Source organism: Vulpes lagopus, chromosome 14, assembly GCF_018345385.1.
Source record: "Vulpes lagopus strain Blue_001 chromosome 14, ASM1834538v1, whole genome shotgun sequence".
Taxonomy (NCBI): domain Eukaryota; kingdom Metazoa; phylum Chordata; class Mammalia; order Carnivora; family Canidae; genus Vulpes; species Vulpes lagopus.
The window spans coordinates 17,215,865-17,231,728 of NC_054837.1; the positions used below are offsets into that span (position 1 = coordinate 17,215,865).

At 51.4% G+C, this 15,864-nt stretch overlaps 1 protein-coding gene across 2 annotated transcripts in view; it reads right to left on the reverse strand.

Moving 5' to 3' along the window:
* MYO18B (myosin XVIIIB) overlaps window positions 1-15,864 on the reverse strand; it is a 256,479-nt gene that overhangs the window by 198,085 nt on the left and 42,530 nt on the right. For both annotated transcript variants that reach the window (XM_041729151.1, XM_041729150.1), the window contains exon 12: window positions 11,387-11,531. In XM_041729151.1, the coding sequence (XP_041585085.1) occupies window positions 11,387-11,531 (145 nt within the window). The remainder of the gene's footprint in view (window positions 1-11,386; window positions 11,532-15,864) is intronic.

Consider the following 15,864-nt stretch of genomic DNA (forward strand, 5'->3'; position numbering starts at 1 on the left):
GGTTCCCAGCCAGCTGGGGCCCAGACGCCAACCTTAATCAGAGATAGGAGGTGCTCATACACTGAGCTCTGAACACCTCATTACAACTGTGCAGCTTTCTGTCCTTAGGGACAGGAAGCAGCGGGTGCTGGGGGACAGACAGGGAAAGCCCCTGTCAGGGGAGGGGAGGGGGCAGGGTGCTGGAACTGGAGATGGGGGCCTGGCCTGGGCTGCCCTGAGCCCTACAGGCTTCACCTACAGGAACAGAAATGAGGGGAGCCTGGGTGGCTCAGTCGGTTAAGCATCTGCCTTCGGCTCAGGTCATGAGCCTGGGGCTCTGGGATCGAGCTCCGTATTGAGCTCCCTGCTCAGCGGGGAGTCTGCTTCTCACTCTCTCTCTGCCTGCCGCTCCTGTTCTCCCTCTCACTGGCTCACTCTGTCTCTCTCTCAAATAAATAAATAAAATCTTTTTTTTTTTTTAAAGGAAAGAAACAGAAATGAGCACAGACAAGCACAGAGAGAACTGGAATGGTGGATGGAGGGAGTGTCCCCAGAGTGGAGGCAGTAGGTCCATTTTGAAACGCCAAGCCTTCCTCTGCCCCAAACCTTCCTCTGCACAGCAGACAGAAGGTCCAGCTTTGGGCCACTTAGAGCTGTGTGACCCTGAGCTAGTGACTGTCACCTCTCAGAGCCTTGACTTCCCCACCTGCACATGGACATGAAAACAGAAGTATCTACACCACAGGCTCGTGGGGATTCAATGAGCCAACCTATGTAATGCCCCGGGGATGCGAATCAGGGCCATGTACGTCCAAATGTCAAGTGAGCACACCCTTCGATCCAGCAGTGACATGGTCTAGGAGACCCATGTCCACTTGCTCCTGTGCCCCAGCTCTGCACACAAGGATGTTCAGCATGGGGTTGTCCAGAACACCAAAATGCAGAAAGCAGTCTGAACGGCCTCCAGGAGAGCTGCTTCACATATGAAGCCTTCCCCCCAACCAAAGGACAGGTCCCTGCAGTCAACAAAGAGAATCAAGGACATCTTGATGACCCAGCAGGCACGCTGTGACTCCTCACAGGCACAGAAGCAGGCATCGTGATATACAAACAACGCTCGACCAAACAGCCAGCCTGTGTATTTGTTACGTGCATGGACGTAGCGGTGGGTCAGTCTCCCGGGGTCAGCTGGCCCCACCGCTGCGGGCCGTGCTGTGCTTGGAGAAAGCTCCCGGGACTGTGTATTCCTGCCCCAACCTCCCATGAGTCTCCCATGACTTTGAATCGAAAAGTTTAAGAGAAAACAAAACAAAACAAAACAAACCTCAGCCTGTTAGGGTGAGGAACTGCTCTGTATGATGCCGTCACAGGGGAAGATGACATTATACATTTGCCAAAACCCACAGAAGGCACAACAGCAAGAGTGAGCCCGAATAGAAACTCTGGACTTTAGTCAATAACGGCGTGTCTGTATTGGCTCATCGGTTGTAATCAAAGTCACCCTTACACCTTGACCAATGCTCACCTCTGAGGGCAGAGGGATCTGGGGACGGAGGGAGAGGAGGGACCTTTCTTCTTCTATGTTGTCCTGCACGGTTTCTGTTTCTCATAGGAAGACAACTTTACGGTATTCTGCGTGCTGTCATTTTAAAACCTAAGCAGTGATGCACCTCACAAAGTGCTCGGATGTATGGCCATGGCTCTGGGTTGATGATCTCCCTTTTATGACTCCCAGCGGCCTTCTGCGTGGGGAACATCTGGCCACCTTCTCCGATCCCGGGATGGCCCTCCTGGCTGCTGGAAGTCAAGGCGCCCAGCAGAAGGCGGGCGGGATGGGCCTTTGTCATCACTGCTGTTGTCTCTCTTCCCTGCGGGCACCTTCCACCCGGGCTCCCCGAGTTATGATCCCATCCATTTCAGGACTGACATCTTTATTACAGCCCACGGGGAGTTGCCAGTCGATGGGCAGCCTCCCTTCCTCACCCTATGACGAGGCCCCTCCTCGGGATATATATATGAGCCTGACGGTGTCATATATTAGGCAAAGGGGTCAGTGGCAAGTAGACTGGCACATTTAGTGGAAGAATAATAAATTAAACCTCCCATGGGTCTTCAGATGAAAAAGAAGGCAAAGCAACGGGGCCGTCCAAGCAGGCATCACTCATCCATGGTTATTTTGGATCCTGCACATTATTGTCGTTTTTGTGAAAGAATGAGGGACAGCAGGCAGAGTGACAGTCTCTGGCTTTCTAGGGAGAATGCATATCATCTTTTACAGAGACGGGACCACAGCAATCCTGAAAGAAGAGCCCGAGTCAGCCCTGCAAACTCCAGCTTTGCTAGGAAACCCCTCGCCCCAAAAGTGGACAGACTTCCTGTTAATAAGACCAGCAATAATAACCATGATGACGGAGTTTCACATATTCCAATGAAATGATGTGAGCCTCACAAGAACCCTGGCAGGTAAGCACTATTGTTATTCCCATTGTACAGATGAGGACACTGAGTCTCCAAGGTCGCGGGAGTGGCCGGGATTGTGCAGGAGAGCAGGGATTGAACACGGATCAGTCATCCTGGTCCCAGAACCCAGGCCTTTAGCCTCAATTCTGAGCTCTCCAACTTTAATTCTGCTTAATGGGATAGCCTTCCAGATGGAGGAACAGGGACTGGAGACCGGACAGAGACACGAATGGAAACTAGATGGTGTAGAGAAGGAGCTCTTCGGGGAGAGGTGGACGTCTGGGCACCCAGCTTGCACACAAGAACTGGGCAGCTGGCTGGCCTGGCAGAGAAGGGCAGGGGCCCGGGAGGCAGGAAGACAATGACCCTAAGCCCTTGGGTCCACTACGTGATGCGTGTGACTTTGGCAATGTCACATGGCCTCTCTGAGCCTCTGCATCCTCAGTTCAAAATGAGGATTCCTTCCCTATCTGTCATGGGTGCTGGGAGGATTCAAAGGGAAAACGCAGATGAAAGGACCCCCAGGTCTGGGCTGAGGTGGAGAGCAGGGGACGGCGAGAAGGCTTCATTCATGGAGATCATTCCCGGGAAGAGCGTTGTGTCTGATTCCACTCACACAACCAGGGGGATCCGAGACACAGAAATAGTTTCTCTCTGCAGAGAGGGAACCAAGTTCATCCTTGATGTATGTACTCTTCTGTGGGAAGAGGGTGTGACAGCAAAGGATAGTGGCCGGGGCCATGGGGAGCACTGGTAATAAAAGCGGGGAGCAGAAGTGTCTTCTTGCCACCCCTGCGGAAAGCCGGGAAGCCTTGGCTGTGGAATTCTACAAGCTTCGTGGTATCCCAACTTCCAGCAACCAGGACTCAGCCAGTGCCCAGCGCTGTGCCCCATCCCTGATACACAGCATCTCAGTCCATCTGCATGGTGGACCTGTGAGGTCAGTGCTCTTTTCAGTCCCATTGTACAGGCCAGAAAACTAAGCCTTAGAAAGCTAAAGTGACTTGCTCAAAGCCACTGTGGCAAAACATGGCCACACCCCTATCTCTCTATGTGTTCTAGAACCTTGTTGCTGCCCGTCGCCAAGGGTGGAGTCTGGTTCCCCTGCCCTTTGAAGCTTATAACCCATAGAACACGACAGAAGGGATGCTGCATGATATCTGAGGCCAGCTCAGAAAAGCTTCCAGATTGGAAACTTGCACCTGAAGCCCAAACAAGCCCATGCGGGGAGACCGGAGACCACACAGGAGAGGGAGATGCCCGGCTGGTGCCAGCCTCCTCCAGCCCCTGCTCTGTCAGTGCCAGCCCCCGCAAGACTGCAACCAAAGGACACACCTCAAGCCAGAGAACCGCCAGCTGAGCCCTTCCAAACTGCGGACCCACCAAAGCCTCGGGAGGTAATGAAATTATTATGTGTAAGCTGTGGGAGCTTGGGGCTCATTTGTCACACAGCACGGTACCACGGCCAGCCCCAAAGCTAACAAGTGATGGAGTTCTCACTTTGAAGCGCTTGCTGAACGCCTCATACGTGCCAGGTGTGATGCATCCAGTCTCTGACCATCGCAAATGCCCATAGAAGGTAGGTGGATTTATTACCATTTTACAGACACTGAAGCTGAGTCCGGAGAGGGGAAATCACTCTGGACAAGTTAAATCACAAGCCAGAGGTGGGGAAGCCTGGATTCAGAGAGCCCAGCTCTTCCCTTGTCCCTCTCTCTCCCCTTATCAAGTGAGTTCCAGAGAGCATCCATTTGCTGCCATATGAAACATGGGCCACTTTTTGCCAAAGGAAAGAGACACGAGGTTGGATGAATGGTTTCCTGATGGCTCCTGAGGGATGGCCCGGGCCATGAGCCTTGGTTAACAGCAAACCAACCGTGATGTCAAATCACCCGGGGTTTTCTGCCTGCCAAGTGGAGCCAGCCCCAGAGCGTCCTCCCACTGCCTTCCCAAGGGACCAGTCTGGGATGGCAAGTCTGAGAGACAGAAGGGAGGTGAGGACACAGGCGCAGAGTCGGGGAGCTCCGCGGCCCCTTGGCCACAGTAAGAACACATTCCCTAAGACCCAACAGCCAGCTGAGGCTGACTTCACCAAGTCACTTTGTAACAACCTCTTCAAACAGGTCACTTTATAATGAACCAGGCAAAGCCAGGAGCCACCTTGCCTGTCCATGGGAGGCGGCCCAGAGTCAGGGCATTCTTAGCATCACAGGCTTGAGGGAGCCCCCAGACAAGCTCTAGGATATCCTCACTCCCCCTTCCCTCCTCCTCCCTCATCTGAGGCTCAGGCAGGTTCTGTAACTTGGCCAAGATCATACCCTGCTGATAAAAGGCCGAGCTGAAGTCTGGCAAAACTCGGTGTCCTTCGCCCAGCCCCTGCATCTCCTGGGGGATGGCAAGCCTCTGGCTTCAAGGCTGCCCAGGGCACAGCTGATGACGGTGCAGTCCATAGTCCCCCGCCTCCATCCTAGGCAGCCAGCCTCGTGGGATAGAGGCCATCGTGCCACAGGGGCCAAAGGGATTGAGAAGGGGGTGGGAGAGAGTCAGGGTGTAAGAGCTCTGCAGGAGCTCAGGGGGCCTGAGAGGGCCTAAGGGAGCTTTAGGAAGAACAGGATATGACACCCCTTCCAAAGGAGGAGGCTCAGAGCAGCCCCCAGGAGTTAGGCTGAGACCGCGTATGATGTAGGTGCTGAAAGCTCAAAGCAGAGGCCATGAGCATGCTGGGACCCTGTAGTGATCTGAGGGCCTGGGGTCTGGCAGCCTGGGACCACCCACATGTGCTCAGTGGCCCTTTCATGGGGTCGCCAGGTCTGGAGGCTGCTGCACCAGCTTGGCACCTTTGATCAATACACATTAGGCCTTCATCCCTGGTCCCTGGCACTCCTAAAACCCTTGGCATCTCTCAAGTGAGGATGGTCTTTTCTACACTAATGAATGGCTGGGGTCTGGTGGCAGTGGGGAAAGGGTCCCCCAATAGCTTCAGGACAGGGGCTGGTTGCTGGGAAGACCAAGGCATAATCAAAAGTTTCAAACTTTGAGCCTCACTCCCTAACCTCCGAGGAGGGGAGAGGGCCTGGAAGCTGAGTAATCACCAGTGGCCAATGACCTCATCAATCAGGTCTCAATATTAAAACCTCCATAAAACCCCCAAACTACAGCATTTGAAGAGCTTCTGGATTGGTAAACACATTGAAGTGTTGGGGGTGGCGGTGAGTGTCGTACCAGGGAGGGCAGGGAAGCCCCTCGCCCATGCCTGGCCCTACACATCCTCCACTTGCTCTTCCTATGTTGTATCCTCTATAACAAATGAATAATAGTAAGTAAAGTGCCTTCTTGGGTTCTGTGAGCTTTTCTGGCAAATCATCAAACCTGAGGGGGTGGTGGGAAGGCCCCCCCCCCACTTTATAGCTGCTTGGTCAGAAGCACATGTGTGGTCTGTGTCTGAAGTTGGGCAGTCCCATGGGGTTGAGCCCTTAATCTGTAGGGTCTGCACGGACTCCAGCGTCTGAATTGAATTGAATTGAATTGAATTGAATTGAATTGAATTGAATTGAATTGAATTGAATTGAAATGGAGGAGACACCCAGTCAGTGTCTGGAGAATCAGAGAATTAGTTGGCCTAAGGAAAATTTCACACATTTGGTGTCAGAAGCAGTTCAGAGAGCCCTGCTGAGAAAGTGACCCCGCCAGCCTTCTGGGAGCCTGAGCAGATGCTGCGGCCCACGGGGGCAAGAGAAGGAGGGATGTGGAGTTCCCGAGTTTGGACTCAGAGCTTGGGAAGACTTGGGTCCAAATCCCACCTCTGACTTTAGTTGTGTGCCCTGGGGGATATGGACGAAGCTCTGGCCAGCCTCAGTTTCCCCATCTGTAAAATGGGCATCATAATAGGCCTCTTCCGTCCCAGACTGTTCTAAAGGTGCAGTGACATCTGCATGTCTATAAGCCCTCAGCCCGGCACCCAAGAAATCAAGTCGGTTACCCCCCTGGAGATGACCCTCACAGCCTGTCGCGAAGGCGAGGACACTGGAAGTATGTTTGCAGGGAGACTGACCAGCTGAGCTTCCAAACCTCACTCAGGAACGTACTAGCTGTGCAATGGCAGGTAAAACACATTCTTTCTGAATCTCTGTTCTTCCACCCATCAGAGGGTGATGCGTGACGGCAAACACTACTGAACCCGCACTTCAGGAGCCAAGTCCTGTGCTCCACAGTTTTGGGCACTGACTCAGTTAATCCTCACAGTCAAGCCTGCAAGCCGGGGTCTGTTATTGGCCCCATTTTATAGAGCAGAAAACTGAGGCTCAGGGAACCCAAGCCAAAGCTCGCACCCAGCAGGCTGACCCCGGCTCCCACCCATGGCACTTCGTCCTCACATTACTGCACGAATCAAATCGGATCAAGAGGCACGATTGAGGCACAAGCGCTTTTGAAACCTCCAAACGCTAAACCAATACTGGTGGGGGCTGTTGTTGTTGTTGTAATGGTTCAAGAACCCGGAGGCCAGTTACGAGGCCCAAAATCTTCCCCCAGGGACTGATACTGGTTTTTAAAAATAAGATCAGAGCTCTCAAAAGAAGTTAAGGAAGCTAGGCGCGCTGCGAAGAGTTCATCATTCTAGTGGGGGAGAAAAAAACTCTGATTAATGGAAATGATTCTTAATATATTTCAAAATGATCTGTTATGACACAAAGCAAAGACATTTATATATGACTTTGAAATTCTTAATAGCTGATTTTAGAGCAACCTATTATGAAATCTTCCAAAGCAGAATATATAGTAAGTAAATCATCGGGCAGGCCTCCCAGGCAGGCTGACAGCAGCTCCTCTTAAAATAATTTATAAGGTGGGGTAGGGGGGAGGCTGGGAGAAATTATTGCCATAATCATGTATTAATAAAATATTTATAAATGTGACTTTCCCAGATACCATTACAGGCAGCTACAGGTATGGGTCAAATCCTCGAGCCCACATCAGAAAAGGGCATCCCACATGCTCCAGGGAGAGAAACTCCACCAACCAAACTCCTCTGGTGACAGGTCAGTGGATGGGGCGGGGGGGGGGGGTTCTATTAGCCTCTGTTTTGTGGCATTGGAGGTAGAGAGAGTTGAAGTTGATAGTGCAAACCGGAAGGCAGACCCCCCCGTATGCAGACGTTGCAGGGTGCCTGGTGGGGGCAATCCTGTGTCAGTTTAGTGCAGCCAGGATGCAACCAGCTGGGCCTCCTTGAGAGAGTCACCTATGCTGGGATCGGCAACAAAATCCTAAACCTTCCTTCTACAGAAGGGTTGCCTTGAGCTAGCCACTACTGATGGCCTATCTGCCATCCCTCACCTTGGCCATCCCATACCTGCCACCCCACAAGTCCCTGGTCTGGCATTGCAGGTACCTATCTGGACCTCACTGCTCTCTCTGGCTGCGGGCACATGCTCAGCTCAAGAGCCGGACAGGCTGGGAGTGCCACTGTTCATGCCTCCCAGGAGCAACCTTCAACCAGGGAGAAGCAGAAGGTGGTGAATAAATATCCTGGCTCCCTCGTCTCCCAAGTAATACGACTTGGAGCCATGTTCCTCAGAGTCGCCCAGAGGTCCCCAGTGCAACTGGGCTCCAGGCATCAGAGGTAATGCGCTCATTAAAGTACATGGTATCACCTGTCTTCCCTCCCCTGTCTCCTTCCCCTACTCGTGATCGCCTCCCAGAAAGGACACTTGCACCCAATCTTTGTCTCCAGGTCTGCTTTAGGGGACCCAGTGCAGTTCAGCTTTCTCTTCCATATTCTATTTGATCTTCCCATCAACCCCGTTCTCTGCATGTGGAAAGAGGAGACCACTTGAAGCTCAGACCAGTCTGGTATTCAGTCTTGGTTAATTGCATCAAGAGCCTCAGCTTTCCATTCTGTAAAACGGGCTTGCTTCCTTCAACTCATCCCCAACCCACTGATGTCACGACTTTGAACTTTCAGGGCTTTCCTGCTTTGACCTCTGTAATCCCACCCTCAACCCAATCAGCTCACAAAACTGGCTCATGGGGATCCCTGGGTGGCTCAGCGATTTAGTGCCTGCTTTCGGCCCAGGGTGTGATCCTGGAGTCCCAGGATGGAGTCCCACATCAGTTTCCCTGCATGGAGCCTGCTTCTCTCACTGTCTGTGCCTCTGCCTCTCTTTCTCTGTGTTTCTCATGAATAAATAAATAAAATCTTTTTAAAAAAACAACACAAAACTGGCTGGTGGTCCCAGCGAGGAAGTCTCATGTCTCCTAATAAGATGATGAATTCACAAGAAGGGACCCTCGTATTTTTCCCTTTGCCAGGTCTGGACACAATGTAGGTGTTGGCCCATCTCAGGGATGGGGATGTGTTAGGGGCTGAATTACGTCCTCCCAAAGTTCATATGGTAAAGTACTAATGCCCAGGACTTCAAATTGTGGCTGTATATGTTGATCAAGGCTTTAAAGAGATAATTAAGGTAAAATGAGGTCCTAGGGGTGGTCCCGAATCCAACGTGATGGTGTCCTAACCAGAAGAAGAGATCAAGATGCAGACACACACACACACACCACACACACACATACACACGAGTGGAGGGCCAGCCATGTGAGGACGCTGCAGGAAGGCAAGCCTAGGACAGAGGCCTGGGGAGAAACCAACCCTTCAGGTATCTTGATCTTGAACTTGCAGCCTCCAGAACTGCCAGAAAATGAATAAAGAATCTCGAATCTGGCTCAACTGCAGAATTTCACATCTGACAAAACTGGGACCAGAGAGAAGGCGGGACTTGCTTAAGGTGACACATGAAGTTGGGGGCAGAGTCAGATTCCTAACATCCTCTCTCTGGCTTGACTGGGTCTAAGGGGGATGGAGGAGTTTTTTTCCAGAGCACAATCAAACAGTTAGGCTCTTTGGACGCATAAGCCTCCCAGATGCTGTGACCTCCCATGGGAGTGGTGCAGGATAGGGATGAGCCAGCTTTTTCCGTAAAAGGCTAGATAATAATAATTTGAGGCTTAGCAAGCCACAGAATCACTGTCTCAACAACTCAACTCTGCCATTGTGGCAGGAATGTAGCCATAGCCATATAAATGAATGGGCATGACCATGTTCCAATACAACTTTAATTATGGACACTACAATTTGAATGCCATAGAATTTTCACACATGCCCAAATATTATAGATAGCTAGCTAGATAGCCGCCTAATTGAAATATAAAGATTATTTTTAGCTTATTGCTATCCCAAATCAGACAGCAGACTGGATTTAGCCCCTGAGCCATAGTTTGCTGACGCTTCCTGTGGACGAAGCCAGCTGCAGAGGTAGAGATTTTACCAGATGATGAGAGTTTTGCAGGAAAAGAAATGCAGCTCAGGTTGGAGATGGGGCCATGTTCTCACACCGTGGTGTGTATGACTCACGTTGGTCTTGGTGACAAGGAAGCTGAGAGAGACATTACGGTTCCCAGTAGCCAACGTGTTGAGCATGGCCCACGACTAATTAACGAAAGGCAAGTGGTCTTTGATTTTTTCACTTTTGCCAGGTCACGTCTGTCCTTGGTTTGGACCAATGGTGGGAATCCCTACCTTACTTATTTCTGACTTACCATAACTTCTGGAAATTTCTCAAACCAAATCAGTGGGTATCGGCCGAACTGATATGCAGTTCACATGTATGAGAATCAAAAAAGTGGGCCCCAAGGCCCAGGAATGTGGGGATGGCCAGAATGATGCGCCAACATATTCCAGAAATCTGCTGCCCACAGACAAATGACAGAGAATGTCAGCCAGAGTTGGTACACAGCCCCAGAGGACAGACCTCAATTTACATGTATTCATTCAACAAGTAAATCCCAACTCTTTGCCCTGGGCCCCAAGGAAGTCATTCCTTACTAGCAAGAGCTAGACAAGGACACAATCACAATACAAGGCACCACAATCCACATGAAGGCAGGAATCACACTACTCTTGATCCCCACTGTCTCCCCAGGACCTTTTACGGTGCCAAAAGAAATCAAAGAAATTGGCTAGGGAAGTTAGGAGCCTTGAATGCCAAGCCAAGGAATTTTACTTGACTTAGCAGGCAAGGGAGAGCCTCAGGAGGATTCTAAGCAGGGGAATGGCACAACAGGGCTATGTTTTTAGAAAAGAGCCCAAAGATCACAATGAAGATGAACAGAGGGAGGAATGTAGACATGAGCAATGAGACTACTCAATTGTCCAAGTAAAAAAAGAAAAGAAAAGAAAACCCCACTGGCAAACAGGAAGAATAGAGAAACAAGGACAGAAATGCTGTCACAGAGATCATCTGCAGGGCAAGGTGAATAATGATCCACTAGGGAGGAGTGAGGGCAAGAGGGAAGACCAGAACCACTTGGGAAACCAAGCTGCAGTAGGGATGATCAGTGAGCAGAAAATTAAGGGCAGGGAGCAGACTCAGGACAAGAAGGATGGCTGGGTGAGCTTCAGCACGTGAGGTAGGGAGCAGCTCCAAGATATCCAGATAGAAACACAGCGCCTTTATGGCTCAGACCCAGCTATCTCTCAAATGTTCTAGAGCTCCTGTGCTCAATGCAGCAGCCACTAGTTACATATGGCTATTTAAATTTATGTGGATTACAATGTAATGCAATTAAAAACTCAACCCCTCAGTCGCGCTAGCTGCATGTCAAGTGCCCAACAGACACACGCAGCTCAGTGCTGGTTCTGGACCGCACAGACGGAGAACATCTCCATCATCACAGAAAGTTCCACCGGACGATGCCAGTCTGCAAGGCTTCCTTGAAAAACCCAGCCCCATTTCCAGCTCGGTGCGCCTGGTCCGGCAGCTTCCCAGAGAATAGTCCCAGAGACCCAGAAGATGACAGATTGCTCCTGTCCCACCTCATGGAGCGAGGGGCCTTGTCAGGCACCTGCCAATGCAGACAGCTGGCAGCGCAGGTGAGCTCGGCAGGAAGGACGTACCTTTGCAGGCCCCCGCTGCGCCGAGGTGGTAGATGGCTGCCAACACCCGCCAAATGGCTCGCTGCTCGCCCTCCGAAATGCCCAGTGTCTCCATGGCGCCCCGGAGCTGGGCAAAGGCGGCTGCCGCCTTCTGCTTGTCTTCAGGCTGAGAGCAGAGGGAGAGAGGAGGAGGCCATGAGGGTAGAGGAAAGGCAAAGCTCCGATCAGGGCTCACCCTCGGGGGGTGGGGGGACGCACGCTCGCTTTATTGCCACAGTAAATTACCCACAATTAGGCTGTGGCATGTTGACACCCAGGGCTCCAACTGCAGGGAAGTTATAAAGATCGTTTCTTTCTTTTAAAGATTTTATCTATTTATTCATGAGAGGCAGAGACACAGGCAGAGGGAGAAGCAGACTCCCCATGGGGAGCCCAATGTGGGACTCGATCCCAGGACCCGGGGGTCACTCCCTGAGCCAAAGGCAGATGCTCAACCGCTGAGCCACCCAGGCGTCCCATAACTATCATTTCTATCTGACTTGGAATGTGCTGTGATTTTTATCTATCCTCATGTTCATGCAGGAGATTTTTTTTTTTTTTTGGCACTGCCTGGTCCTGGGCCCTGAGGGAAGCCAAGGGAAGCCCAGAACTTGACTTGGAGGGCCTCTCAAGGTAGCAGTGAAAGGAGACATAACCGGGATCTAGGTATGAGTGGGGAACAGTGGGGTCTCAAAAGCAGGCAGGCACTAATGATTCCCACCCAAAAGTGTCAAAAGAGATTTTCATAGAAGGGGAGACAAAACCGAGATTGAAGTTTGAAAAACGAATAGGCATCATTGACCAATTTAGTGCAATAAGTTCCGACAGGCAGAGGGAACAACATGACTGCAGGAGACCCAAGGAGACAACACGTGGCCCACAGAATGTGGGCACAGAAGCAGGTATTTTTGGAGGTGGGGCCGACAGAGAAGAGAGAAAGCCTGAGAAGCTGGCAGGTGCCAACGGTGAAGGCCTCACGCATGATGCTATGGGCATAGGCTTTCAAATTCCAACCATGACTGGCAAACACTGTCTACACTCCTGCACCAGTGGCAGACATCACTAATCGATCAGGAGCCCACAGCAAGCTAGTGAGTCCCAATTCTTTTCAGGACACCACCCCTTGCAGCCAACACCAACTGATCTGCCTCAGCAACTGAAGTGGAATCTGTTTGCCGTCCCCAGTGCAAGTGATGGGAAACTGCCCAGGACTTTTAAAGCGGGAGGAAAGACAAAGTGACACGATCAGATGTTTATGGGTTGTAGGGTGTTGTTTTTTCTTTTTCAGATTTATGATCCCAATTATGTTTGATTGAATATTAAAATTAGTCTGAAACTCCTGCACGTACCATCTGGCCAAGGAGGCTCAGCCCAGAAACCTGCTGGGTTGAGAGGAAGTGAGCTGGGGACAAGAATTCTTTTGTCACTAATCCGCCAGCAGATAATGAGGAACTGATTTGCACTTGGCCCTCTTACAGAGCGTGGGCGATGAACTGTAGGCTGTTGAAGTTGGCAGGTCCTTGCATTTTGCGGAATCCAATGCCCAGAGAGGGGATAACACTTGCCCAAGGTCACACAGTAAATTAGTATCAGATAGAGAACTAGAATCAGGCTTCTCTGATTCCCGGCCCAGGCCACTTGTCTCCTCCATGCAAGCCACTTCTAACTAGGAGAGAAACCTTGCAAGGATCGGCAACCAATCGGGACGACGTCAAAGCATACAGTGACATTGAGAGATGCGCTGTGAAAATATTTCAATTAATAGCAAAAGCATGTTCCACTGATCCATCATATTTCTGGGCCACCACAGGACCACAAAATCCCTAGCAACCAGGAGCTCAACCTAGCAACCACAGCTGCTCCACTGAAGCAAACGGAGGGAAGGAAGGCATCTTACCAACATGTTCTCGGTTATTTATGAGATTTCAAAGCAGCAGCGAAAGGACACCAAAAGGACAGTGGCAACACATTTATTATGGCTCCCACTGTCAGTTCTGAGCATTTGACTTTAAATTATAGGCGGACTCCATCATCTGCCACTTAGCTCATGTGAAGAGAAGGAGCAACTTTCCCTGAAGCTTAATCTGTTTGTCTTTCCCTCCACTCGCAGCCCCCCTGCCATGTGTCTGTTGCAACAGAAAATATAGAGAGACAAATGTATATGTTTCTGATCCGAACAATTAGGATCAGGAAAATGCTTAAAGTTCCTTAAATTTCCAGGGAACCAAACACTCCTGCCTCTTGCTGGGTGCAAGCCACTGGCATCCCAATCGTGCACATGGAGATTGGTGAAATTAGTGGAATACATCAAGTCACAGCCCAAATGTCTACCCACGGAGAACGAATAAATGGGGAGCTGTGTAGCTGGGGCATGGCGTTGGAGTACGACACGGCATTGAACAAGAATGAGCCGCTGGTGGTGCAACCGCATGCCCGCTTCCCATAGACCCAGGGTGAGCCAGAGAGGCCGCATACCAAAGACACTGCACCCAGGGACCCCCTTTCTGCGAGATTCAAGCATAGGCCAAGCTAACCCACAGCGAGACAAGTCAGGTTGATGACTTTGGGCCAGGGGCGGGGGAGACACATCTGATGGCCAAGAGACTTGAGGGAGCCTGTGTCAGAATGAGGAATGTTCCAGGCGTTGATCTGGGCTGTGGCTGCAGGTGTGGTTAAGAACATAATCATCACTGAGTTGGAGGCTGACAATGAGAGCACTTTATACGCTTTATGTCTCACCTCGATTTAAAAAAAAAAAAATTAACGGAAAAAAAAGCCAACTCACACAATGCGCGGGGTTTATCTGAGGCAATCAAAGACTCAAGGTCAACCCAAGACTGCAGATAATTTAGTGAAAAAGAAAAAATCCAAAATGCTGTCTCCACATTAGACTGGGCTGTGCTTAGAGCACCCAGGAGATTCCTACAGAGAGAGGACAGGTTTGGATTTGGAGTCGGGCAGAGCTGGATGTTCCCTCAACTCCACAGTCCCCAGCACGATGACTCTGCACAGATCTTTTGGCCTTGTGCTGGGACTCAGTTTCCATTTCTGTAGGATGGAAATCATCGCCTACCTTCCTCCAGGGCCGCTGTGAGGAATAAATGAGTCATATGTAAAGCACCTGGCATCGTGCCTGGCACACAGTGGTGCTGGATAAATGCTGATCTCTGTGCACCAGGGCGTCCCCTCCGGCCACGTTGTTACTCAGGCTGTTCTGCTTTCCGGGACACCTTTCCCTACTGCTGCCCAAGGGCAGGCCCGGCCCTCCATGGAAAGCAAAGCAGGCATGGCCCCAACCTTAAGAGGCTCCCAGTCCAATGAGGGGGACAGATGTGCCAACAGAATGACAGCCAGAGTGAGTGCAGGGGTGGGGAGAGGGGGCTGGGAGACTCTGGGGAGGGTCAGAGGCTTCCTGGAAGTAGTGGCGCATGAAGCAAACAGAATGAGCAAGGAGAAATGGGTTCTGAGGGTCGTGGCGGTGCAGGAAGAGTCTGTCTCCACACAGAAGGACAAGGGGCTGGGGAGCATGGTGCACTGGGTGCAGAGAACCCTGCGGATGGTGGTGCAGGGCTGTCACAGAGCGAAGGGCAGTGGGGAGCCTCGGGTTGCAGCCGGGAGCTGCTCTCCGAAGGAGTCCATGGTGCTGGAGGACTCACTGGCCGGTGGGAGACTGGCACGTGAGCATCCTCCTCCCTGAAGCCGGCTCTGGGAGGAAAATGCTGAACATTGACTCTCTTCACTTGCAAAGAACATCGGTGCCCACACAGGTGGGTGAAGCTCATAGAGAACGTGGGGAGGGCAGGAAGGTGTCAGCCCAGAGCCTGGACCTCCTCATGCCTGGGCAGCTCTCCCCATGCTCTCAATCTGACCAATTTGCATCCTACCTGGGCACTGAGAGTCTGTTTAAGGAGCGAGAAGGGCAAACATTAGCTGAGCACCTACTATACCACATGGGGCACTTTTACTCTATATGGTGGGTGTGAGTCTCTCCAATGGACGGAGGAGGAAACTGAGGCCAAAGCCACCCACCTGGGGAGGAGGCAAATCACTACTTGCCAGATACTCTACTGGGTCTCCAATCCTGGGAGCCGACCAAGGAGCTGGGTATGGCTCTACCCATTCCACAGGTGCAAACACTGAGGCCAAAAAAGACGCTTGGGTGGCTCAACGGTTGAGCATCTGCCTTTGGCTCAGGCGAGGTCCCATGGTCCTGGGATCGAGTCCCACATCGTGCTCCCTGCAGGGAGCCTGCTTCTCCCTCTGCATATGTCTCTGCCTCTCTCTCTGTGTCCCTCATGAATAAATAAAATCTTAAAAAAAAAAAAAAAGAGGAAACGACCCAAGAGGGCCCAGTGGGCCAGACCCCAGGGCACATGATCTTCAGCTGTGATACAGGATTGAAGTAACAGAGTGGGACAGACAATAGTGCCAAATTTAGGGTCAGGTCCAACACTGCCCCT